General features: G+C 57.7%; 3 protein-coding genes across 7 annotated transcripts in view; all 3 read right to left on the bottom strand.

Annotated features, from left to right (window-relative positions):
• Positions 1–533, bottom strand: part of SCAP (SREBF chaperone) — a 64,262-nt gene extending 63,729 nt beyond the window's left edge. For both annotated transcript variants that reach the window (XM_040064357.2, XM_040064367.2), the window contains exon 1: positions 363–533. The gene's annotated coding sequence lies outside the window, so the exon portion shown is untranslated. The remainder of the gene's footprint in view (positions 1–362) is intronic.
• A 1,410-nt stretch (positions 534–1,943) lies between these two features.
• ELP6 (elongator acetyltransferase complex subunit 6) lies at positions 1,944–17,700 on the bottom strand. Its single transcript, XM_040067481.1, has 7 exons — positions 17,610–17,700; positions 13,081–13,159; positions 11,702–11,772; positions 6,416–6,543; positions 5,521–5,713; positions 4,027–4,173; positions 1,944–3,561 (listed from the first exon to the last, which is right to left on the bottom strand). The coding sequence occupies exons 1-7, from the start codon at positions 17,661–17,663 to the stop codon at positions 3,433–3,435; spliced, it is 801 nt and encodes a 266-aa protein (XP_039923415.1). The 5' UTR covers positions 17,664–17,700; the 3' UTR covers positions 1,944–3,432.
• Positions 17,701–18,682: 982 nt separating this feature from the next.
• LOC120762349 (uncharacterized) lies at positions 18,683–25,841 on the bottom strand. 4 transcript variants are annotated; one of them, XM_040084730.2, is made up of 5 exons: positions 25,683–25,841; positions 23,046–23,220; positions 22,441–22,487; positions 21,621–21,752; positions 18,683–21,407 (listed from the first exon to the last, which is right to left on the bottom strand). In XM_040084730.2, the coding sequence occupies exons 3-5, from the start codon at positions 22,470–22,472 to the stop codon at positions 20,120–20,122; spliced, it is 1,452 nt and encodes a 483-aa protein (XP_039940664.2). In that variant the 5' UTR covers positions 22,473–22,487; positions 23,046–23,220; positions 25,683–25,841; the 3' UTR covers positions 18,683–20,119. The 4 variants fall into 4 exon arrangements, with proteins under 4 accessions (XP_039940664.2, XP_039940621.1, XP_039940631.1 ...); XM_040084687.2 differs by having other exon boundaries at positions 18,683–21,166; XM_040084697.2 differs by having other exon boundaries at positions 23,046–23,165.
• Between the last annotated feature and the right edge of the window lie 342 nt (positions 25,842–26,183).

The following is a 26,183-nucleotide window of genomic DNA, read 5'->3' as shown; positions in this document are numbered from 1 at the left end:
CCTGCAGCAGAGGCGATCATCCCCTTCTCTCCCCTCTCCCTCTTCACTCTGCCCCAAAACTCTCCCCGCGTCTCTGTGGATTCCCGAATATCGACCAGGTGATCATCCCGAGGGCAGAGCGCCGAGCGCCCCAGGGCAGGAAACCTTCAGGGCACCAACAGACGCCGCGGAACAGAACACTGCACGTCCCCGTCATCGCCTTTCCGCACCCCTCGCGAATTCTGCCCCAAAAAAGAGGGGGGTATGTGGGGGCGGGAGGGAGCGCGGGGCTGCGTGAGGGGAAACTGAGGCACGGAAGGGGCGGTGAGGGGTTCCTTCCATACCCGACGGCGCTGCCCACGCCGGCCCCGGGCCCTTCTCACCTCACCAGGAAGCGGCTCCTTCTTCACCTCCGCCCTTTGACCCGGCCGCGGCCCTCGCGTTTCGTCGTTGTGGGCCTTTTTTTTTTTTTTTTTTTTTTTTTTACCCGAAGGTAGGATGCTGTGAGCTTTATAAGCTCTAAACCCGCGTTAATCCTGAGCTCTTCCGCCCGTTCCCGGCCCGGTTTCTCCCACCCCCTCCCGCCCTCCCCCCGCTGCCGCCGCCGCCGGGCCCCGACCGCGCGCGCGCAGCGCCGCGCCTCGGCCACGCCCCCCGCCGTCAGCGTGGCCACGCCCCCCGCCGACCACGCCTCCAAGCGAGCCGCGACCCCCATATCGGCTTTATCTGCATGGCCACGCCCATAAACGCGGGCTGCGCCCGTATTTGCATAGCCCCGCCCCGTGCCCTCAGACCACGCCCCCGGAAGCGGCGCGGCGGCGGCGGGAGCACGTGGAGCGGGGAAACCGGGAACAGCACCGGGAACGGGCCTGGAGCGGACACGGCGTGGGAGCAGAACCGGGCACCGGCCGCGCTGCGGCTCAGGGCACAGCGGAGCCGGCCCGTGCGCCCGGGCACGGCGGGAATGCGCTGGAGTATCCCAGCAGGGACACGAGGAGTTGATGTCGGGGTTAGGCATGAGGAGCCCGGGAGCATCCCGGGGCAGAGCGCATCGGGAAGGGAGGACCTTGCACCGGGAGCCCTGGCTCTGATTCCCGGGTACAGAAGTGGGCCAGGCGCTGGGAGCACTGGGCACACGCCATGGGAAGGGGCAAGCGGTACCCCAAAGCCAAGGGATCTCTCCTTCTTCCCCCAGCAATGCCCCCGCTCTCCTGCCAGCACGGTGCTGCCATGGGTGGAATTCTGCAAAGCACATTCCCTTCTTCATCTCCAGCGGCTGGGCACCCCCAACACAGCCCTTCCCGGGCCCTTCTTGCAGCTGTCAGACTGACACTTACCAACTGTCCCTGCTGCCGGCCGTTTTTCCCCTCCTCCCAGGGACCCTGCGGCACCAGCCCCAGCCCCGGCGGGATCTCCCCTGCCCGCAGCTCCCTCCAGCCAAGGGAACGGAGCGCTGAGCCCTCAGGCCGAGTCCCACTCAGTCTGCGAGCGTTGCCCAAGCTGCGGCTGGCACACAAACACGGCCCTGAGCACGCAGCTGGCGGCTGACCCCGGGCAAGGCCGTGCTGTCCTGCCACCGGCGGCACCGCTGCTGACATGCACCGCCCGGCTGCCCCCTGCCAGCGTCAGCTCCAGGGCGAGGCCGCGGCTCCAGCGCGGCCGTGCCGGTGGCCTTGGCTCAGGACAGCTGCCCCACGGTGTCCTGATGGCCAAGGCCAGGGCTGGCCGTGGGCCGGGGAGCTGGGGACGCGGGGTTGGGCCCTCGCTGTGACTCAGCAGCCCCCACAGGATTCACGTCCCTGCGCAAGCTCGCACGGTGCAGGCAGAGCGGCTCATTCCGAAGGGCTCGGACCCCAGGGAACACCCCCTGCATGGGCACAGGGGGCACAGGCTGAGGCTCCTGAGCTCATTTCTGGGGTACAGGCACTGGTGAAGGGCACAAAGAACCAGGCAAAAGCCAGCAGTGATGTCACACGGTGAGGATGGCACTCGGTGAGGATGGCACAGTGATGTCACACAGTGACCCTGCTGGTTTCTGAAGAGGGAGGCAGAGCCTGGAGCCAGGCTTTGGGATCTCTCCACGGACAATGACACAGACATTACTCCCGTTATACACCTTTCCATGCCCGTCACAGCTGCAGTGCCAGCAGTTAGCAGTGCTCTCCTCCTCCCTCTGCAGCGTGACAGTGCATCGACCCCTGGGTGCCGCCACCACACTGGGACAGCAGCAGTGGTACTGGGCACCGCCACTTCCACAGCAGAGCACCGTGAGACCCAGGTGACACCAGGGACGAGTGATCCATGGCACACACGTGGCCTGACTCCCCTCCCTCCCTGTGGCCTTGCCACAACCCCTGGAGCCTGCCTGGCTTCCCTGGGCTGCCACTGCAGCAGCCACAGCCCTGAGCGCGCCAGGGCCCCCAAAACTCTACGGCAAAGGGCACATTCCCAAAGCGGCATGGGATGGCTCACCAAGTCTACCTGAAAATCAGGAGTGTGTCCCACTGCCAGAGCTGCTATCCCAGCTCTGGAGCTGCAAGAACCTGGCAGCTTGCTCTGGACTCTTACAAGGGTGTGAGATGGTTTTATCTTCCAGGAGAGATGGGATATCCCAGCAGGAGCATCCACCAGGAGACCCCCAGGCCTGAGCTCTGCTCCCTGTGGCCATGGGCCCTCTCCTCACCCAGGCTTGGGAAATCCCTGCTCCCTGCCAAGGAGCAGGTGAGGAGCAGTTCCCACCCAGAGTTCTGCGGTTACTTAATCACTGTACCCTTATCTCACTAAAATTATGGATTATTATTAAAAAAAATGCTTCAGCACGGGCAGGTCCTGTACCTGCTCGTCAGGGTTTGGGACGAGGAAGCAGCGGCTCACAGAGGGGTTTATCCAAGCACAAAGCCCAGGATGAGCTCGGGAAGCCGCAGGGAACGCGCCGCGGCGGCGCGCAGGTCTCAGCACAGCCAGGCTGTACGCGCAGCTGCACGGACACCGGAGTTGGGCAAACTCTGCCAGGCAGAGCTGGGAGCAAGGAGGATTGCGCCAGGCTGGCAGACCATCCCTGCCCCACCCCTGTGTGTCATCTCCTCCCGTGCCAGCGGGAGGGAGGAGGTGCTCCCTGTGCCGTGCCTGGCACCGCCACACCGTGCCCGGCATGCCGGAAAAGGTGAGGCCGGGCACGCCCGGCCCGCAGGGCACCCCCTGCCTGTATTTACAGGCTCTGAGGGCCACTCTCGCAAGCTCCTGCTCCCTTTCTTGGCCTGAGTGCCTTGGGAACGGGGTGGGAGGACAAAGGGATGCAGCAGGCTCCAGGCAGGCTGATCCCATGCTGGCACCGCTCCCAGGTGTGTCGGAGCTCCCCTCCCGGGCCGGGGCGCTGCGCTGCTCCTGGAAGGTGCTGGCGGTGCCCTTGCAGGGGCAGGGACTGGCATGCCCAGGCTGTGCACTGTCACAGTGTCACAGGACTGCAGCCGACAGTCCCGGAGCGAAGAAGGTGACGTTCCTGTCCTGGATCTTGTACTGGTAGATCTGGACCAGATCCTGCTTTGCCGCCTGCCGCAAGGACAACCTCTTGATTATCTTAATCTGCAAGGGGACAGGAAGAGGAACGTCGTCCATTTGGCTGCCCGGAGCATCCTTGCCCCCATGCCTCTGCCTGGCCCGCAGGGGAAGAGGGGTCACTGATAAATAATGCATCAGCAGCTGCATTTGTGCCTTTGGCGGCAGCCCCCGATGAGGGATCAGACAAGTGTGATCACCACAGGCCAGGCTCGGATCCACCCTTCGGGGAAACTTCCCAGGAAAGCTTTCCCTCACCCTGGGGTGCAGCTGGGGTACAGATCCTGGAAAGCTTTCAGAGGTGGGCAGTCCCAGGGGGCAGGATATCCCTGAATATCCCTGCAGAAGCAGAGTGACAGCTGGGTGCTCCAGCAGATCCTGGTGCCCACGGGATTTCTCCCTAAGCACAGGGCAGCCTGGGCTGTCTCCCACAACCTCGGGGCCTGCAGTGCTGGAGGTGACAGGGACATGTGCCACCTCTGCTGTCCTCACCTGCCCATGAACATCCTTGCAGAAGCCGGTGGCCAGCCCCTCTGCCCACAGGATGAGGTCGCTGTGATGACGCAGGGAGTTCACAACCAGTTCATTCTCCTCATCTTCCGAATCCTCATTGCTGTGAACCAGCACCACGACGTTCCCCTGGAACGGGAGCGGCAGGCAGGGATGAGCCCCGGGCTGGGCCTAATCCCTTAGGAAAGGGACAGAGAGGTGGCAACAGGAGCTTTCACAAACAGCCCATCTAAGCTCCAGCTTGGTCTGAATTCCACTGGGAAAATAACCAGCAGCTGCTGCCGGAGAGGCTGGACATGTCCCAGCCAGAACCCCCAAACCCAGGCTGATCCCCAGTGTGGGCAGCAGGGCAGGGGGGGATTCTGCCCCTCTGCTCCACTCAGGGCAGACCCCCCTGCAGAGCTGTCCCCAGCTCTGGGGCACAAATCAGAGGTGTCCCTGCCCATGGCACACGTGATCTTTACGGTCCCTTCCTACACAGAACATCCTGTGACACACAAACACTGGAGAGCTCACTGTACACACACACACACACATATATGTAACGTGCAGTCTAAAAATACCTCCAGCCCTTGGAAGGAGACAGTGGCTGAACCAGTCTGTCAGGCTGGGCAGATGGCACCGACTGAATTCAGAGCAGGTAAATAAAGAGGTGGCAAAGGGCTGCAGCAGTGCTCACACCCTCACAGCTTTAACAGGGAGCAAACACCTCCCCAGCACACCGACTCTATTAACACCCACCTCAAGAGACTCTGCCTCAGTCACCAGTGACTTAAAATAACACGAATTCTCAATCAATTAAAATGTACTTTAAAGCTGCAGAACACCTCAGACAGAAATAGCGAAGTGTTAGAGTGGTTTATCATCTTTTTAGCTCTTTGGAGGTAAATATTCTGTGCAAGCAGATCATCCCTGTCAGCACGTACTGCGCCCTGTGAAGTGCAGGGTGACAACACCCGACACCACGGGCTGATTCCGCATTCCCGCAGGGAAGTGCCCAGGGAGGGGACGCTGCCTGTGATGGCAGAGTTTGGATGTGACTGTGAGCACTTCTGGCTGGGAGATCTCTGTAAATGATCACCCCACCCTGGCGACCAGCCAGGCTGGAGGGTGCTGGGAGCAGGGACTGCAGCGGTCCCCAATGGGCCCTTCATTTCTGTCCCCTGTGAGACTCACCACGGTTTCCACCCCTGCCCTCCCACTCTGGGGTGTGAGTCAGGATCTCTGGAGAGCCAGGAGCTCTGAACACCACTATTTCACACCTCAAATCCCTGTTCATACATCAGAGACACACAGAACCTTTCACTGGGCAGCATCTCCCAGGAATCCAGCCGAACAGGAACCTGCACAGGGACCCACACAACTCCCACGAGCGGCCCCAGAGCAATGATCTGAACTCCGTGGACAACCACAGCCTCTCCGAAGCGTCATCACAGTCAGACGGGAAGAGAAAACAAAGCTCAGGAGGAGCAGCACCTTCAGCTGGTAGCACACGGAGGCGCGGCAGTAGTGGATGAAGTCCAGCACGGCCACCGGCGCAGCCCCCAGGCTCAGCAGGACACTGAGGTCATCCACCAGCAGCACGGGGCCCTTCCAGGAATCACGGCCGGCGGGAGTCAGGGACACGCGCACGAAGTCAAACAAGGCTCGGAGGTCAGAGGCGCTCCCGCTGCAAGACACGAGGGAGGCGTCGGGGGCTCGGCACCGCGCGTCCCCCGCCTCGGGCACTGACCCACGGCGGGGGTCACCAGCTGTCCCCACTGGTGACAGTCACCCGCACCTGCCCTTCAGCCCTGCTCCTTTACACCTGTGTGTGGTGGAAGCCTCCTGCCCTGCTCCAGGGAGCGTGGAATGGTTTGGGTGGGAAGGAGGCTCAAAGCCCACCCAGCGGCACCCCTGCCACGGGCAGGGACACCCGTCCAACCTGGCCTTGGACGCTGCTGGGAAGTGTTTGGCCTTTGCTGAGCTTCCCAGGCGACAAGGAGAAAATGATGTGAGATTAAACCCAAAATGCCAGCGTGGATAAAGCAGCACTGTTCTCTTGGGTAAGAATAAAACTCAAAATAGTGAAAGGGAACAGAACCACTTGGCTGGGGTTTCATTTGACACAAACCTGTGGAGTGCTGAAATAAATGCTCTTCTAGACCTGTGACATGCTTGAGAATGAGGATGAGGGTGGAAATTCCCCTAAAATTCTGGAAAGGGGGACAGGCCAGGACACTTAGTGCACAATGCTGGCATTTCCCTCCACTTGTGTCCTGTAGTGTCCTTGGAGGGGAGCACAAAGGGCAGCGGGAGCCAGTCCTGGACCTTGGGTGGTGCTCTCGGTGGCAGCAGGTGTGAGGGGAGAACACCCCATGCCGAGGCTCACCTCAGAAACTGCAGAGGACTGGGCTGTCCTGGCTGCTCCTCCTCCCCAAACAGGAGGTCAAGGCAGGACTTGAGGCCCTCCAGGAAGACGAGCTGTCCCCGCTCCTTGGCAGCTGCCAGACTGACACCCTTGAGAGAGGAAAACATCAGGTTACAGAGTGAATTTACGGAAAATAGTGCACACAGAACCACGTGGGTCGACAGCCAAATTTTCATTCTTCTTTGAATCAAATCTTATCTAAATGTGCTGATAAAGTCAGTGCTTCAGGGATGAAATGGGCACTTTTGTTACAGTCACTGGTGGCACACTTTCCTTTCTGTACTTTGCCAGGAGATAACAAAAACACACTGTGATTTGGGGGCTCAAACATGCTGGAATTCCTTCTGGGAAGCCAGCTTGGTGCGCTGAGGCAGGGAGAGAACTGCTCAGACCTCTCCAAGGTGAGCAACTCCTTCACCTCCCTCCCTGGGCGGTGAACTCTTCTGTTCCTCACCATCTCCAGATGATGGCTGTGGCAATGAGGGCTCTGGCACAGCCCAGGCAGGGAGCCTGGCACGGCCCGGATCCGGAGAGCGCCGTGGGCTGGGCATCCCAACACCTGCACAACAGCCGGGAGGGAGCAGCCAGGGCTCCCGCGGGAAGCAGCCCTGACTCCACTCGGAGACCACGACAAACGCCCGGCGCTGCCACTCAACCGCAGCCGGCTGGCAGCCCTGCCTGGTGGGCAGGCACAGCGAGAGCCACGCGCTGGGAACGGCCAGCTCCAACGGAGACACCCCACAGCTGCTGCACACACTGCTGGAGACTCCAGCTGGAGAAGACAGAACCCTAGAAAGGCTGGGGTTGGAGGGATGTTTAAAGATCATCCAGTTCCATCCCTCTGCAGGGACACCTTCCACTGCACTAGGTTGCTCCAAGCCCTGTCAAGGGCTGAAGGAGCTGGGGGGGCTCAGCCTGGGCAAGACGATGCTCAGAGGGGACCTTCTCACTCTCCGCAGTTTATTCTCAAAATGGGTGGTCAGGCATTGGAAGGGGCTGCCCAGGGCAGTGGAGGAGTCATCATCCCTGGAGGGATTTAAAAGCCTTGTGGATGTGGCACCTGGGACAGTGGTGGCCTTGGCAGTGCTGGGGGACAGGTGGACACAGTGGTCCTTGAGGGCCTTTGCAACCTCAGTGCTTCCATGATCACGTGAGGTACAATTATTTCCTGGAGGACTGGACCAGGTGACCTTTTCAGGTGTTTTCCAACGCAAACTATGCCCTGATTATCTTCCTGGGCTCGATTTTGCAGCACTATCACTTTATAACACAGATATTAAGAATAACCTGAGGCCTGACTGAACTCCCATCTGCTGGCATCTGCTCCCTGCTTTAAAAGGAAGCTGCCTGTGAATCCTGCTACCTGAGAAGAATGCTTCCTCTCTTCTCCTTCTACTCAGCTGGGGAGGAACCTGTGCCTGAATGCTCACTCCCCCTACAAAGCAATAGACTTTTTTGTGCACCACCCCTCAGTAACAGCTTCAGAAATAGCAGCATTATTGGGCAATTCTGAGCACACACGATGGAAAACCTCCCAGCCAAGGACAGAACCACCTTTATGTGACAGGTGAAGAGCAGGGAGCAGCCAGCAAATAAATAGCTGCCATGCCATAAAGAAGGGCTGGGCTGCACAGCAGCCTCACAGACCTCATTCCCTCAGGGATTTCTGCAGTCCATGGGGCTGGGAACCTGCTGAAATGCTGTGACTGAATTCACTACTCATATCAATAATTCAGCACCTGGTTTTACCTTGGCTTCAGCCATTTCTCCCTGCACACACAAACTCTCTGTACCTCAGCTCTGCAAGAAAAGTGCCCCCTCTTCAGAAGGGAACTCAGTGCTGTGACACCAGGGCCTGCTGGGTGACAGAGAAGGGCCACAGCAGGCAGGGACAGCGTGCCTGCGTGACAGACCGAGATTTCAGCCCCCTCAGTGCCATGGCATGGACCCAGCAAGTGCAGCCTCATTTCCCAACAGCACCAGGTCCCAAAGAGACCTGAACTCACCCACTGCAGTCACCTGCCACAGCAAACCCCTGCCTGCGTCCCTGCTGGCAGCACACCCAGCGTGACCTCTGGAGCAGCACAGGAAGCATCAGACAGCTTGGAAAAGTGGGAGAAGAGCTCAAGGTGGCCAATGGCACCTTCCTGAGTGCACAGACAGGGCTGATGTCCCCGCAGCGGAGCCAAGCGCTGCCCAGCACCCAAACAGCCTGAAAGCTTTCACTGTGTGCCAGCATCCCGCTCCATCACCCCGGAGCACAGGGACATCATCTCTGGCATGCTGTCAGCCACCGACACAGCCCAGCAATGCTCCTGTCCCTCTGGGCAGCTGCTGGAGCGTGGTGCCCCCCGGCCTGCAGGCAGTGACAGCCCCTCAAAGCAGAGCTGCCGCTCACCGCCGGCCAGTCCATACGGGAAAGCAGAATATTTGAGGGACAGAAGGAATGGAGTGTGCAAAGCAGGGGGAACAAGCTCCATCAGCAAACACAGCTGGGGGACAAAGCGTGGCCAGGAAGGATCAGGCCAGGCCACGTCCTCCCAGCTGGGAGTTCGAAGCAGGAGACAGGAGATGGGCATCAAATGGGGATAAATCTGGTTTCCCAGAAAAACAAAACAAATTTTGCACAAGTGAGGGTGGGAACACCAGCCTGGCAGGGTGCCCTGGTGCTGTTTGTCCTGATATAGCCCTGCATGTTCTCTGCAAGGTCAGGGCCAATAACACTGACAGTGCCTTAAAATGAAGTGGGGAAAAAGGGAAAGAGGGAAAGAGGACACAGGCACCAAAAGCCAGGGACGTTTTTTTCTGCAACTAAAGATACATCCCTGCATTTAGCTAACACGTAAGGAGGTGGTTTGGGACTTGTAACACCTGGCACACTGGGAAAGCTGCAAGTCCCCGGGAGCATCACTCCAGCTGTGTATAAATATTCACTTTATCACCACAGAGCAGTGTTACAAGCGTCACTGTACAATCCCCCCTGGCTGCAGGAGCCTCCTCCCGCGCCTGGGAACACCCTGCTCCCAACAGTAACTGGGGCACTGCTCAGTCCTGAAGCTCTTGCAAGTGCAGGCTTTCCTAAGGGCATAATCACAGTCACTGAGTCACTGAGGCTGGAAAAGTCCTCTGAGTCCATCCAGCCCAGCCATTCCTCCAGCACTGTCAAGGCCACCACTGCCCATGTCCCCAAGCGCCACATCCACAGTGTTTTTAAATCCCTCCAGCAATGGGGACTCCACTCCTGCCCTGGGCAGCTGTGCCAGGGCTGGACAGCCCTTTTGGGGAGGGAATATTCCCAGTATCACCCTGAGCCTCCCCTGGCCCAGCCTGAGGCCGCTCCCTCTGCTCCTGTCCCTGTTCCTGGGAGCACAGCCCGACCCCCCCGGCTGTCCCCTCCTGTTAGGAGTTGTGCAGAGCCACAGGGTTCCCCCTGAGCCTCCTCTTCTCCAGGCTCAGCCCTTTCCCAGCTCCCTCAGCTGCTCCAGGTGCTCCAGCATCTTCCCCATCCCTGTTCCCTTCCCTGGACACACTCTGTCCTGTACCTGGGGACCACAAAACTGTCCCCAGGACTGGAGGTGCCTCAGCAGTGCCAGCATAGGGATGGGCACTGCCCTGGGCCTGTGGCCACACCATCACTCGTCTCCAGTAAAGATCTACAGCAGCAAGTTCTTAAGCAAATTTAAGAGTGAAACTACCTTGCCACCTTTTCTGAGCCTGATGTGCTCATCTGTGCAAAGAGGGATTAAAGCAAAGAGATGTGATGGAAACGAGGATATAAATAACCGATGCTGTGACCTCCAGCTCCTCAGAGCTTGGGAGGAATTCACAGCAACGACCACGGGGACACCTATGAAGCTGCAAGGCAAGAGTGACTCAGAGCTGAAAGCAGCTCAGCGCTGCTCTGAGCTGCGCTTATCACCTCCTCTGTGGCAGCCACCTTTTGTTCAACTATCAGACAGCAAATCGCCCCCATTTGCATCGCACGTGCTCTGCAGCTAATCCTCCCGTTCTCTCCCTCCTCAGCCTCCCAGCCAGGGAGATGCCAGCGGCTCCCATTAAATGTACACGGGGAAACCGCTGCATTGGGAAACACACCGACTTCAGGAGTGGGGCAAGGATCCCGCATTTAACAGCTGCATCTCCTCCCCAGACCGGCTGCTGTGCCCCACTTCCTGCCCCGCTCAGCAAGTTCCCTCCACATTTCCTCCTCTCTGCAGCACCGAGGCCAGGAGAGCTCTGTGCTCGTGGGGAGCGCTCTGCTCAGCCGGGGGGGATCCGCTCTGCAGGGGAATCACGCTGGAGTACTCCCCTGGGAGTTACAGCTCCCTGGCGGAACACGGCGTTTGCTCAGCCCACTGCACGCACCCCGGGCCACCCATCTCCTTTCAAACGGTAAAAACCGAGCAGTAAATAACTTACGGCTGTTTAGCAGCACCATGTTCACAGCGGGGACACAATACCTGGCTCCTCAACACCTGGGAGTGTTTAGGAGCAGCAGCGCTGCTGGGGTTCACAGCAGAACCAGAGAGGGAGGACCAGCGCAAGCCCTCATCCCTTCAGCCCTGGAAGGTCACCCGGACTTCCCACCTGGAGCATTTCACCTTGCAGCGTTGTGCAAAGAGCTGAGCGAAGCAGTTTGGAGCTCAGACAATTTGCTGACACGCAGAATTACCCTGCCGGCTTTGTCTCTCTGTTTCCACATTTCAGAGCACACATAATCCTTGCCCAACTCACCACGGGAAGGAAATCCCCAGGAATTTACCTGTGGCTCCTCACAGGCTCAAAGGCATGGCTCAGCCTGGAGGCTGAAGGAGGCACACAGGTGTCCTCGTGACACAGCCCTCCATGCCAACAGGAACCAGGGGATAGGGGACAACGTCACCTCAGGAGCTCCTGCAGGTGTGCAGGGGTCCTGGCAGCACTGACACCACAGCATTTTCCTCTCCAGGGGATTAAGGAACCTCCATCTGCCAGTCTGGGCCTGCCTGGGGAACGCTGATCCCCAGAAAACGTTTCCAAGCACCGAGCAAGCAGCTCTTGGCAGGGCACAGCCGCTGGGGCACCTCGCAGCCAGGGTTCTGCCCCAAAGCGCTCTTTATCCCCCAGCACAGGAGCACCAATCCTGACCATCCCCATCAAGACCTGCAAACATTTGCTCACACACAACTCCTGCTCCCCATTCCCATTCCTTCCCACCCAACAGAAAGCACCCAGACCCTGATAATGAACCTATGCCAAGAGACTCACCAGTTTCTGCGCCACGATGTTGTAGTGGCTGAAGGACTGGAGCAGGGCCACAAAGCAAACCTTGCAGCCAGCTGGGGAGGGACAAAAGCACACATTAGCAGTTCCACTTTGCAGCTGACATTATCAAAGCTCATAAATCACAGCAGTCAGGCCACAGAGCTGTCTGGAAGGACCTTGAAGCGACGCAGGTCTAGACAGAATCTCCTTCGCTTTCAATTTTCACCTTTCTAGAGGACATCTGCATCAGGGAAAATATGAGTTTAAAAAGAGAGGGAAAGGAGGAAAAAGATGGCTTTAAAAAGCGTAAGGCCTGTTTTCTGCCTCGTGCCAGGCCAGCCTGGAACCTCCTGGCCCTGTTTGCTGGTGTTGCAGCAAGGGGGCCAAGGACAGGCCGTGACACTGAACTCCTGAAACCACAGACATGCCAAAAATCCCCATTTCAGCTCTCACAGGGCAAGTGACCTTGACTGGAAAACCACACAGAACAGGGAATTGTGTCAGACACCTAAATAAAATGTGATTTTGGAACGCGGTTTGGGCATGAACATAATCAGTGTTTGCGGGACGTGGATTTCAAGCAGAACCAGCCGGTGGCCCCGGATGAGCCTTCGGATCTGCCCAAGGATTTGGGCACCAAGCGGCCAACATGGGGGTGCTGCAAAGAGGGAATAACCCCCCGGGCAGTGTGTGACAGGTCTCTGAACCATTCACAGCCTTACCAACCCCCCTTCCACGGGATTCCCCTCAGTTTCCCTCTGTTCCATGAAGTGAAGAACACTTCACAGCAGGGTAAAGCCCCGTCGAGGCAGTGGCAGCTCTGGGGGCAGAATGCCCTCGTGCCATGCCCTGCCCAGCACTCTGAGCTCCCTTCCAGACCTGACAGTACCAGAGCTGCTGGGCTGGTGGCCGCGCCAGCAGGAAGCTGGAGGAGCCCCTGAGCCCAGCACCTGCTCTGCAGGGGCCAGGAGGTTACTCACAGGGGAAACTGTTCCCAGAGAAGTAATCACACACCTTGCCAAGCTCTGTTTGTTTCTTGACTCACCCTGAGCTTATCTGCAGTTAATTGATCCTGATACGTGTAATTACATCATAAAAATGGATACAGTGAGGGAATTGCGGCGAACACCTCCCTGTCAGAACCTGTGTTTTACAACCGTTGCCACAATCCGTGATGAAACAAGGCGCAGAATTATGGGATGTACCCAAGGATACAGAGGAGGCCCAAGAACAAGTCAGGACTGGGACCCATAAATGCTAACCCCAAAGCTTTGTGTTTATCCGAGGACACCTCACACCGCAGAACTGCCCTCCGCTCAGGGAACAGCCCTGAGGGAACCTCTGAGGCGTGCCTGCCTCAGGGAGTGCTGCTGCTGACCCACCTCTGAGGTAGAAGGAGAGGAAGTGGTGCACCAGGAAGCTGCCATCCGTCCGGGTGTCTCGCAGCAGTGTGAATTTACCCTGAAAAGAAGCAGCAAAATAGCAGAGTAAGGCGAGGGTGCAAAGCTCTCTTGGTGGACAAGACGTTGGCTCATGCTGCAGGAATTCTGCAGGTGCCACGCAGAGGAAGAAGCGGACAAGCAGGGCTCCAGCTGCCTGTTTACAAAGGGAAACCAACACTTCCGCTGACCACAGCCCATGGGGAGGAATCTGAACCACAGCATCGCTAAGGTTGGAAAAACCCTCTGAGCCCATCAAGTCCAAGCATTAACCCAGCGCTGCCAAGCTCACCACTGACCCGTGTCCGTGCATGTCCAGCACTGCCACATGCCCACCAGCTACAAACCTTGTGCTCAACTGTGAGCGCAGCTGGACCCCCACGTCTGTGCCCACCCCTCCCCTGGAAACAATGGATGTACAGCACAGACTCCCCAGTGCCACCACATCCAGAGCCTCTGGTGCTGGACACCATCAAGGGTGCTCTGGGCAGTTCCCATCTCCCAGCTTTGCGCTCCTCTCCTCCAATTCACATCTTTGTTCTCCGAGTGGCAGGGGAACAACGGCCGCTCTCTCCATTCCCAGCCCGTTCTCGCCCTGCCACAGCCAGCATTGTCAGTGTGTTTAAAATGTCAGCACCGCCAGAGCTGCTGTTCCTGCTGTGCCCAAACAGCCCTCCCTGTCCTCCCTTCCAGGTTTAATTCCAACAAGCCACCTTTGGGGTAGACAACCAAAACTCTGTAGTGCGGCAGAGCTCTCAGCACAAGGCATAAAGCTCGTTTTGATCAGGCAGGAAATGAATTCCGTTCATCAGTGCACACTCATTATCAGCCCCAGCCTCATCAAGGTGTTTGTTTCCATTAAAATCTTAGCCAGGATGTTTCTTTAATCAATACAAATCATAGACGAGCTGCTCAGAAACACAAAGAACTTATCAAAGTGGGAGTTTTTCTGTTCCCCAGAACAGAAAAAGCCTTTGGCAGCAAGGAGCCATCTCCGCAGAGGCGATTCCCCAGCCGTCCATCAGAACAGACTCCCCGGTGCTTAAAGCGGAGTGAAACGGAACGGAAAAAATATTGAACACGACTGCAGGGAATGCAAAGCACAGGCCAGGGCAGGGAGGCTGCTCTCCCTCAGCTGGAGTGAGAGCTCTTCCCCGCAAAACAGGGTTATGCCTCAATGGCTGCTGCAGTGACAGGGACACCGCCCCACGACGTGCCCTGCATGAGCCTGGAGGAGACTTGTGCTCAAACAGCACAGACCCAGACGTTCGGGGCTTTAATTTCTGCAACTCCATTCCCTTCAGCTCCCCTGTTCCCCACCAGAACCCTGAGAGGAGCAGGCCAAGCGCTCCCCATGTGCCCTCCCTGCCAGCTGGCTCCCACAGGCTGTGCTGGCACGGTGGGATTTGTCACTTTGAGCACACGGCATCCTGCCATTCCAATGGCAAAGCCTTCCTGCAGGACCTTCTCTGTGAACCCCAGCCCGTTCTGTCCATGCTCTGCACCCACAACCTTCCTGTAGGACCTTCTCCGTGAACCTCAGCCCGTTCTGTCCATGCTCTGCCCTCACAGCCTTCCTGCAGAACCTTCTCTGTGAACCTCAGCCCGTTCTGTCCATGCTCTGCACCCACAGCCTTCCTGCAGGACCTTCTCTGTGAACCCCAGCCCGTTCTGTCCATGCTCAGCCCTCACAGCCTTCCTGCAGGACCTTCTCTGTGAACCTTAGCCCGTTCTGTCCATGCTCTGCCCTTCCAAACTTCCCGTAGAACCTTCTCCACAAACCCCAGCCCGTTCTGTCCATGCTCAGCCCCCACAGCCTTCCTGCAGAACCTTCTCTGTGAACCCCAGCCCGTTCTGTCCATGCTCTGCCCTCACAGCCTTCCTGCAGAACCTTCTCCACAAACCCCAGCCTGTTCTGTCCCTGCTCTGCCCTCACAGCCTTCCTGCAGAACCTTCTCCACAAACCCCAGCCTGTTCTGTCCCTGCTCTGCCCTCACAGCCTTCCTGCAGAACCTTCTCTGTGAACCCCAGCCCGTTCTGTCCATGCTCTGCCCTCACAGCCTTCCTGCAGAACCTTCTCCACAAACCCCAGCCCGTTCTGCCCATGCTCTGCACCCACAGCCTTCCTGTAGAACCTTCTCTGTGAACCCCAGCCCGTTCTGTCCATGCTCTGCACCCACAGCCTTCCTGTAGAACCTTCTCTGTGAACCCCAGCCCATTCTGTCCATGCTCTGCCCTCACAGCCTTCCTGCAGAACCTTCTCCACAAACCCCAGCCCGTTCTGCCCTCACACTCTCAATACCTGCAGGCTCTGAGGCAGAACCTGCTGCTACTCGTTAGGAGCTGCAGCAGCGGGTGTCACAGCCCCAGGTGTCACAGCAGATACACGCACAGACACAGCCACGCTGGCAGCAGCTCCCTCCACCCAGCAGCCCTCCGGGGACAGCACCTGACAGCTGTGGAAATCCACGAGCTGCGGGAACCGGGACGCGGCGCGGGAAGGAGAGGGCTGCAAAGGGCTGGTGCTGGGACACGGGGCCAGGCTGGCTATCCCAGCACATGCCAGGGATTGGCTCTGCTCAGGGTGACGCCGAGGGGACACGCATCCTCATCCTTTACTACCAGAGTAAAGCAGATTTAATACCATGAGTGCTGCAGGGCGTGAAGCCAGTCCCCCCACTCCAGAACACGGGAACACCGCTCGCTGGGCAGCCAGCCACACCGGGACAAAGGGGAACCTGCAGCAGTGGGATGGGAATTCCCTCAGTCCAAGGGAATTCCTCACACACAGGAGCCCTTGGTCGGCTCCTGCTGCGGCTGCCAAGTCCAAAGCCAGGCTCTTGAGGCCAAATCCTTTGGGTTTGCTCAGTGGAATTTCCTGTTCACGTCCAGGTGAGCTCCTTGCCTCAGAAGCAAGCTCGTGGGTGACCGCACTGCCGCTCATCCCACAGCTCCACCACCAAACACACCTTGGAGCACAGGCTGACAAACTGCACCAAGCACTTCTCACTTAGTGTTTCACGTGCATCCAAAACCCAGCATCAACCCACAGGAACCACGGGGGTCTGGGACTTTGTGCAGCCTCGGATTATCCTTTACTATCACCGAGCCTCAGCCAACACCTCACCAGATCTGTTCTGAGCCTCAGGGGCACCATCCCAAATTCTCCTCAGTACTGTTTCCCCATCAGACCAGCACTGCCCCACTCCAGCCAGCCTGACAAGGAATGACCTCAGAAGAATCTGCCAGATCCAGGAGAAACCTCCCCTATTCCCATCACAAGCTGGTGGCAGGGCAAGGGGGACACTGGAGACAAAGGGGGAAATTCAGACTTATAAAATAAATTATCACCCTAAACTTGCTTTTATTATCTAAGCTCATAACTGCCAGCAAAAACATGGAGTAACACGCAGCACACAGATAATTTATTAACAATAACTGATGACACCGAGCTGCTGGTGTGATCACACCTCAGGGGGAAGGGAGGGGACTTCCAGAAGGACCTGGAAGAGTTGAAGGAGCAAATCCACGGGAACCTCATGAGGTTCAACGAGGCCATGTGCAAGGTGGGTCAGGGCAATGCCCAGAATCAGCAAAGGCTGGGGGATGGATGAAGAACAGCCAAACTGCTCCCAGAGATGGAGCCAGGCCGGGAGAGCTGGGAATGTTCCCCTGGAGAGGAGAAGGCTCCAGGGAGAGCTCCGAGCCCCCGGCAGGGCCTGAAGGGGCTCCAGGAGAGCTGCAGAGGGGCTGGGGACAAGGGCTGGAGGGACAGGACACAGGGAATGGCTCCCAGTGCCAGAGGGCAGGGCTGGATGGGAGATTGGGAAGGAATAGCTCCCACTGAGGATGGTGAGGCCCTGGCACAGGTGCCCAGAGCAGCTGTGGCTGCCCCTGGATCCCTGGCAGTGCCCAAGGCCAGGCTGGACAGGGCTTGGAGCAGCCGGGGACAGTGGAAGGTGTCCCTGCCAGGACAGGAGGCGGGACGGGAGGAGCTTTAAGGCTCCTTCCACCTCAAACCACTCCGGGATTCTGTGACTGACATTTTACCTGAACAGCTCTCACACAGAGCAAGTGTGTTTAGTTCCAGGGTGACCTCATTAACACAAAACCTCCCTGGAAAAGCTACATTGATTAATTTAGTGCCCTAAATGACGAGTATCTTCAGAAGAACTCCCCGGCCCGGAGCAGTGCCCGCCAGCGCGTTTAAGGCCCAGTTCTGTGTTTGTTCCCCGCACGGCAGCACGCACACACCGCGGGAACAGAGCTTGGCGGTTTCTCAGCGTCGGATGCCGGAGCCAGAGCCGTGAGGGGCGGCGGGGAGCCGGCAACGGGCGAGGGAAGGACCGAAGGCGGCTCAGCTCCGGCGACCAGCCGGCGCCCCCGCCTGCGGAGGCCGTGCCCCTCCCAGCGTGCCCCGCCGCTGCCGGCGGCCGCGGCCCGTCCCTCCCACCCTCTCAGCGCCCTCTCACCGCGTCCGGGCTCTCCGGGGAGGCCCCGAGCAGCTCGTTCAGCTCCGCGAACATGGCGGGCGGCGCTGAGGGGCCGCGCAGCGCGGGAAGGGCCGCGGGGCCGCGCATGCGCGGGGCGGGGGCGCCGCCTGCTGGCGGGGCGGGGTGGTGCCAGAGCCGCCATTGCTGACCCTGGGGGCCCTCACGGGGCCGGAGCGGCAATTAATTAACGGGGCGGGGTTGCTAATTAGTGGGGCTTGATCGGCAATTAACGGGGCTGGATCGGCAGTTAATGGGGCTGGGTAGGCAATTAATGGGGCTGGATCACTGATGGGTCTGGATCATTGACATTGCAGGAATGCTCATTAGCAGGGTTGGATCGCCAATTAATGGGGCTGGATCGCTCATTAACGGGGTTGGATCCGCAATTAATGGAGCTGGGCCCGTGTCCCACCATCAATTAAAGTGGCTGGATCTTCAACCGTGTGGTTAATTAAAGTGCTAAATGGGACTGGACCCTCATCCTGTCATAATTCGTGGGGCTGGATCCACATTCCATTGTTAGTTCATGGAACTGGATCCACATGCCATCATAATTAATGAGGCTGGATCCTCATCCCGTCATAATTAATGGGGCTGGAACCACATGCCATCATAATTAATGAGGCTGGATCCTCATCCCATCATAATTAATGAGGCTGGATCCTATCCCGTCATAATTAACGGGGCTGGGTCCACATCCCATGGTTAGTTCATGGGACTGGATCCTCATCCCATCATAATTAACAGGACTGGATCCTCATCCCATGGTTAGTTCATAGGACTGGATTCTCATCCCATAGTAATTAATGGGACTGGATCGACCATCCCATCATTAGTTCATGGGCCTGGATCCTCATCCCGTTGTAATTAATGGGGCTGGATCCACATCCCGTCATTAGTTCATGGGACTGGATCCTATCCCGTCATAATTAACGGGGCTGGATCCACATCCCATCATTAGTTCATGGGACTGGATCCTCATCCCATTGTAATTAACGGGGCTGGATCCACATCCCGTCATTAGTTCATGGGCCTGGATCCTCATCCCATTGTAATTAACGGGGCTGGATCCACATCCCGTCATTAGTTCATGGGCCTGGATCCTCATCCCATTGTAATTAACGGGGCTGGATCCTCATCCCATCATTAGTTCATGGGCCTGGATCCTCATCCCGTTGTAATTAACGGGACTGGATCCACATCCCATCATTAGTTCATGGGACTGGATCCTCATCCCGTTGTTCACAAAGGAATCCTTTTGGAGTTAGATGTCGGAAGAAATGAGGACTGAGCCGATAAACCTGCCTTGGTGGCACTGGAACGCTGAGCCCTGGTCCCAGGTGCCACCTCCCCTTTCCAAACCCCTCTTTCTGTGGCAGATTTGATCCATCTGGGAAGCATCTGGGACAGTTTGGGACACGGGGATGTTTGTGAGGGGTCTGTAACTCTCTCACGGTTTCCTGTTTCATTATCAGCACGTGTGGGAAGTGCTGAACATCCTTTGGGCACCTAAAAATGATCTGCAGTAGCAGCAAATTCACATCCCATAACCACCAAAATACCCCAAAATCTTTGGTGTCATTTTTTTGCTTCCAAGCCAGAATTTGAGGGGTTTTGGTGTTTAATTCACCTTTCCATTTGCTCCAGCAAAGCTTTTGTAACCTTTTGAGTTTTATCATGGAAGCAGGGATTGCCCTGTGGAGGGGAGGTGTGCTGGAGCTGGAGAGCAGATTCCAGAGCCAGGGATGTGCCAGGGGAGCTGGAGATGATTCCAGAGCCAGGGATGTGCCAGGGGAGCTGGAGATGATTCCAGAGCCTGAGATGTGCCAGGGGTACTGGAGAGCAGATTCCAGAACCTGGGATGTGCCAGGGGAGCTGGAGAGCAGATTCCAGGGATGTGCCAGGAGGACTGGAGATGATTCCAGAACCTGGGATGTACCAGAGGGACTGGAGAGCAGATTCCCGAGGCAGGGATGTGCCAGGAGGACTAGAGAGCAGATTCCAGGGATGTGCCAGAGCCGGAGAGCAGATTCTGGAGCCCGGGATGTGTCAGGGGAGCTGGAGGGCAGATTCCAGGGGCAGGGATGTGCTAGGGGAACTGGGGAGCAGATTCTGGAGCCCGAGATGTGCCAGGGGAGCTGGAGGGCACATTCCCGAGGCAGGGATGCGCCAGGGGAGCTGGAGGGCACATTCCTGAGGCAGGGATGCGCCAGGGGAGCTGGAGCGCAGATTCCAGAGCCAGGGATGTGCCAGGAGGACTGGGGACCAGATTCCAGAGGCAGGGATGTGCCAGGGGAGCTGAAGCACAGATTCCAGAGGCAGCGTTGTGTTAGGGGAGCTGGAGGGCAGATTCCAGAGGCAGCATTGTGTTAGGGGAGCTGGAGGGCAGATTCCAGAGGCAGGGATGTGCCAGGGGAGCTGAAGCACAGATTCCAGAGGCAGCGTTGTGTTAGGGGAGCTGGAGGGCAGATTCCAGAGGCAGCATTGTGTTAGGGGAGCTGGAGGGCAGATTCCAGAGGCAGGGATGTGCCAGGGGAACTGAAGACCAGATTCCAGGGATGTGCCAGGAGGACTGGAGATGATTCCAGAACCTGGGATGTACCAGAGGGACTGGAGAGCAGATTCCAGAGGCAGGGACGTGCCAGGGGAGCTGGAGAGCAGATTCCCGAGGCAGGGACGTGCCGAGATGCCGCTGGAGCCCGGGATGCTGCGGTGTGAGCATTAGGGGGCATCCCACGATGCGATAAAAGCAGCGGACGGGGCCGGAGGCGCTGCCGGGGCTCCGCTCCTCGGATCCTCGCCGGGAGCGGCTGCGGGGATCGAGGGGGGAAGGGGACAAGCCTGTGGAAAGCGGGGCTGTCGCCGGCCGGGGAAGCCCCTGAGCTGCGGATTCCCGGGAGAAGAGCTGTGGGAACACGAGAGGTGTCTGCCTCGGCGTTCCCTCGCCATCCCACAGATGGATCCTCGCGGGGAAGATGGGCTGAGTGAGGGTTTGGCTGAGGGGCTGCGGCCGCTCTTCTGCCCCGATTTGAGTGCGTGTTACCTTTAAAACTCCCCATCCTGCTCTCCAGTGCTGCTTGCGAGGCTCGGGACAGCCCGAGGTCCCGGTGTGCCCCGGACCCCGCTTGTGCCGCCCCTTCTTTCCCTTGGACCCCTTCAGTCCTGGAAAAGCTGCGGCTGGAATCGCCTCTAAAAGCCCAAACCGCTTTGCTTTTGTCCTCGCAGCCTTTCGGGGAGCCGGGATCCCCTCTCCGGTGCCGGGAGAGCAGGAATGTGTCCCTGTCCTGTGCCTTGGGGACAGCCTGGCTCCATCCTGGCTCCCAGGGCTTGGCTGCAGAGCCCACCCCGCCGGCCAAGGGGCTCACCGAGCCCGGGGGGGGGTGCTGGAGGAGTTCCTGGAGGTGTTCCCACCTGGCTGCAGTGGGATGCGAGCAGAGACACCTTTTGTCTGCGCTGTCGCGTCTCCCTCCCTGTGGCACTTCCCTCCCGGCTCCTCCAGCCTTGGAAACGAAACGTGAAATCCTCGTTTCCTCTCCCTGGTGGGAAGGGGACCAGAACCCAGCTGCATCTCTCAAAACACCTCTCGTCCTTCCGAATATATTCCTTCCCACGTCCCAGGACTTGTTACCGAGTGAAGGCAGCGAGGGTTGTGCTGTTAGAACTGGTGCCCCTTCCCTCCCATCTGCTCCCTGCCTATTTCCAGTATTTTTCGTGGAGCTGTTTCCCAGAGGAGCCATATGGGATCCATAGGTATCCACGCTGCTTCCAGTGAGGCCCCTGTGGCAGAGAACTGGGTGAAAAGCAAATTCGTGCCCAAAAGTAGGAAAAAAACCCCACAGCAGAACAAATGAAACCAATTAATCTTGCAGTGTTTGAGGTGATTCCCAAGAGCCCGGCAGAGAAGGGGAGCTGAACACACCAGGTTTCATGATGTGAGCGTGTGGAAAATGATTTTTTTTTGGGGGGGAGGGAGAAAACACTTTGATTTACCTCCTGTGATTGTTGCTTATTGCTGAGCTGTCCGGGATGGAATTCAGTGCACAAATCCCGTTCCACCCCAGCAAAAGGAGGGTTTTCTTCTCTCGGGACACCTCGGCTGCTGCTGACACAATGCCAAGTGCCCTGCAGTCATAAAGGATCACCGGCGTTGTGGGGCCAGCGAGGGTTAACGCGAGCAGATGTTGGCCGAGTCAATGGCCAGGGAAGAAAGGAATGGGACACGTTCCGGGATGAATTCCGCCTCCTCAATGCCCGCCCTGACGCGGCAAAGAGCAGCTGGGAGGAATAATGGATGAGCTGAGCCAGGTGCTGGATTTCTCTGAAGAAATGCCAGAGCCAGAGTTTGAAAAGAGTTGCTAAGGCGAGAGGCTGCTCCCTGTGAGGAGGGACCCAGGTCCGGTGGCACCGGCAGGGATGTTCCCGGTGTCTCCAGCCCTGTGCCTTCCCAGAGCCCTTCTCTCTAGGAAAACTCAGGGAAAATCAGTCTCTTTTGGACCTTCCCCTCTCCTTTAGCTTGGCGGGCTTGGGAAAAGTGCTGCCAGGTATTGACAGAGACTCCGCTCTGTGATTCCGAGGCTGCAGGTCATGGAATAATTTGGGTTGGGCGGCAGGGACAAAGCACAAAGGATGGGATGAGGAAAATAAATATGGATTTAGATCCTGAGGGCGTGGTAAAATGGCCGGGACACCTGAGCTGCCTTTAAAAGACTCCAGAGAAAACACGGAGCAGCATCAGTTCCAGTCTCCCTCCTTTACGTTCTCCTCCCACTGTTTGCCTGAGGCCAGATCTTCAGGATGGAGTTATCCTCACCTCGGGGTATTCTTTGTGCTGGAGGATTTCATGGGAGACTGACACAACTGGAAAAATACAAAAAAAAAAAAAAAAAAAAAAAAAAAAAAGAGGAAATTGCTGTTTGTTTTTTCCCATTTTAAATCTTTTTGCTTGCTTGCATCCACATAAACAAACATATCCCTGGTGAAAGGAGCAACTGCGGAAAATGTCGGAAAAAGCGATGAGGACGGAGCTGATAAACCTGCTCCGCACGCTCTGGCAGAGGGAGGGGAGAGCCGGGCTGACATTTCTGACGGAAGAAAAGCAGGATCACCGAGCATGAGGCCGGAGGGGCCCGCAGAGGTCGCTCAGATGAAGCAACACCTGCCACCGGCAAAATCCGCTCAGCTTCAGCCTCCCCCGGCAGATGTTTGTCCAACCTGCTCCCAGAAACCCGCGGCAGCCACGGCCCCACACCCTCTCCTGGCATTTCTTCCCGCTGCACATCCCCGAGCCACCCAGGCATCCTCCGCCGGGTTTATCCCTGCTGCTTTTGCTGATTGCCCCTGGCTGTGGAGAATAATTCACTGCCTTCGCAAAGCACGGGGAAAACCAAACCCGTTTGGGTTCAGTTTCCAGCTCACCTTTCAAATTCACTTGAGCATTGCGAAGAAAAGTGCCACTGGCTGTCCATGAGGGAAATGCAGGCCTTTTCCAAAGGAGACTGGAGAATCCCTGGGAAACGTGCAGAATCCAGCAGGGACCTGGCAGCAAAGCTGGGTCAGCAGGAACTTGTCTCAGCAGGGAACCACTGAGGTCCTGCGGATGGATGTGGGCAAACTGGGATTGAGGATGGGTGTGGGAAAACTGGGACTGAGGGTGGGTGTGGGAAAAGGGGATTGGGGATGGATGTGAGCAAAGGGGGATTGGGGATGGGTGTGGGAAAACTGGGACTGAGGGTGGATGTGGGAAAAGGGGGATTGAGGATGGGTGTGGGAAAAGGGGGATTGAGGGTGGATGTGGGCAGTGGGATTGAGGATGGCTGTGGGCAGAGGGGGATCGAGGATGGATGTGGGCAGTGGGATTGAGGATGGGTGTGGGAAAAGGGGGATTGAGGGTGGATGTGGGAAAAGGGGATTGAGGATGGGTGTGGGAAAACTGGGACTGAGGGTGGGTGTGGGAAAAGGGGATCGAGGATGGATGTGAGCAAAGGGGGATTGAGGATGGGTGTGGGCAGAGTGGGATCGAGGATGGATGTGGGCAGTGGGATCGAGGATGGCTGTGGGCAGTGGGATCGAGGATGGCTGTGGGCAGTGGGGGATCGAGGATGGATGGGGGCAGAGTGGGATCGAGGATGGATGGGGGCAGAGGGATCGAGGATGGCTGTGGGCAGAGTGAGATTGAGGATGGCTGTGGGCAGAGGGGGATCGAGGATGGCTGTGGGCAGAGTGGGATCGAGGATGGCTGTGGGCAAAGGGGGATTGAGGATGGCTGTGGGCAAAGGGGGATTGAGGATGGCTGTGGGCAAAGGGGGATTGAGGATGGATGTGGGCAGTGGGATCGAGGATGGCTGTGGGCAGAGTGGGATCGAGGATGGCTGTGGGCAGTGGGATCGAGGATGGCTGTGGGCAGTGGGATCGAGGATGGCTGTGGGCAGTGGGATCGAGGATGGCTGTGGGCAGAGGGGGATCGAGGATGGATGTGGGCAGAGTGGGATCGAGGATGGCTGTGGGCAGTGGGATCGAGGATGGATGTGGGCAGTGGGATCGAGGATGGCTGTGGGCAGTGGGATCGAGGATGGCTGTGGGCAGAGGGGGATCGAGGATGGCTGTGGGCAGAGGGGGATCGAGGATGGCTGTGGGCAGAGTGGGATCGAGGATGGCTGTGGGCAGAGGGGGATCGAGGATGGCTGTGGGCAGAGGGGGATCGAGGATGGATGTGGGCAGAGGGGGATCGAGGATGGCTGTGGGCAGTGGGATCGAGGATGGCTGTGGGCAGAGTGGGATCGAGGATGGCTGTGGGCAGAGGGGGATCGAGGATGGATGTGGGCAGTGTGGGATCGAGGATGGCTGTGGGCAGAGGGGGATCGAGGATGGATGGGGGCAGAGGGGGATCGAGGATGGCTGTGGGCAGAGGGGGATCGAGGATGGCTGTGGGCAGAGTGGGATCGAGGATGGCTGTGGGCAGTGGGGGATTGAGGATGGATGTGGGCAGTGGGATCGAGGATGGCTGTGGGCAGAGGGGGATCGAGGATGGATGTGGGCAGTGGGATCGAGGATGGCTGTGGGCAGAGGGGGATCGAAGCCGGCAGGGAAAGCGCTGTCCCCTCTCCCAGATCCAGGTGTTTGGCTCCCTAAAGCCACTGCTCTCTGCCAGACCCTCTGTGCCTCCTCACCCCTCGCTCTCCTTGCCCCTTTTGGCTGCTCCTTCTCCTCACTTTGCCCCATCCTGCTTTTCCCCTCTTCCATCTCCCCCTCCCAGCTCACGGAGCTCCCCCACAGCTCCTTTTTCCCTGTCCTCTCCTCTTCCCACCCATCCCATGTACAACATTCTGCACCCTGAGGACAGAGACACCTTCAGAGACCCCCTCCTCCCCCCACACCCGCATCACCGTGCGGAGCTGGAGTTTGGAAGCTACAAAAGAATCTCTGCGTTTTCTCCCAAATCCTTCCCGAGATTTCCTTTTTTCCCCACAAAACCCCCTCGAGTTTGGCTGGTCCTGTCTGCCAGGGCAGCCAGTGTTGTCTCACTGCTTCTCCGTGCTCCTCAGCCCGGCAGATTGTCCCATCTGCCGTCTCTTGCCTCGATGTGAGATTCTCAGCCCTGACACCATTTTCGCGCTGCATTTTTCTAGATCCCAGCAAAAGGTGAGGGAGACTCCTGGGTGCTCCTGCAGGATGGCTCCAGATTCCTTCAACGGATGCAAATTGCATACAGAGATTGAATCACTGCGTTCTGGAGTGGGTTGGGTGGGAAGGGACATTAAAGTTCATCCCATTCCAGGGACTCTTTCCATTATCCCAGGGTGCTCCAAGCCCCATCCAGCCTGGCCTTGGACACTTCCAGGGATCCAGGGGCAGCCACAACTGCTCTGGGCACCCTGTGCCAGGGCTGGACAGCTCTTTCCAGGAAGGAATTTCCCCAATATCCAGCCTGAACCATTGACCCAGGCTGAGGCTGTTCCCTCTCCTCCTGTCCCTGTTCCCTGGGAGCAGAGCCCGGTTCCCCTGGCTGTCCTCTCCTGTCAGGGAGCTGTGGAGTCTTTCAAACACTGTTCCCACCTCTCCCTGGGTTTCCAGCTCTCCCACCACTCTTTCCTGGATCTCTCTTCTTGCTTCTCCTGGATTTTCTCCCATGGCTTCCATCTTTCCTTACGTGACACACCCCAAACTGGACCAGCTCTTGTAACCCCTCAGCCACCCCTTGTGCCACCAAGCAGCCCTCAGGTGGCTTTAACTTTTATCTGGTTTGTACCAAACACCTCTCAGGTTCCTTTAACCTTTAACTGGTTTCTACCAAACACCTCTCAGGTGCCTTTAACCTTTAACTGGTTTGTACCAAACACTTCTCAGGTGCCTTTAACCTTTAACTGGTTTGTACCAAACACTTCTCAGGTGGCTTTAACTTTTAACCTTTAACTGATTTGTACCAAACACCTCTCCGGTGCCTTTAGCTTTTATCTGGTTTCTATCAAACACCTCTCAGGTGCCTTTAACCTTTAACCTTTAACTGGTTTGTACCAAACACCTCTCAGGTGCCTTTAACTTTTATCTGGTTTCTAC

This window comes from Hirundo rustica, chromosome 1, assembly GCF_015227805.2.
Source record: "Hirundo rustica isolate bHirRus1 chromosome 1, bHirRus1.pri.v3, whole genome shotgun sequence".
Taxonomy (NCBI): domain Eukaryota; kingdom Metazoa; phylum Chordata; class Aves; order Passeriformes; family Hirundinidae; genus Hirundo; species Hirundo rustica.
Note: the sequence above shows the minus strand (reverse complement) of the source record. Positions and strands in the feature narration are given on the sequence as shown.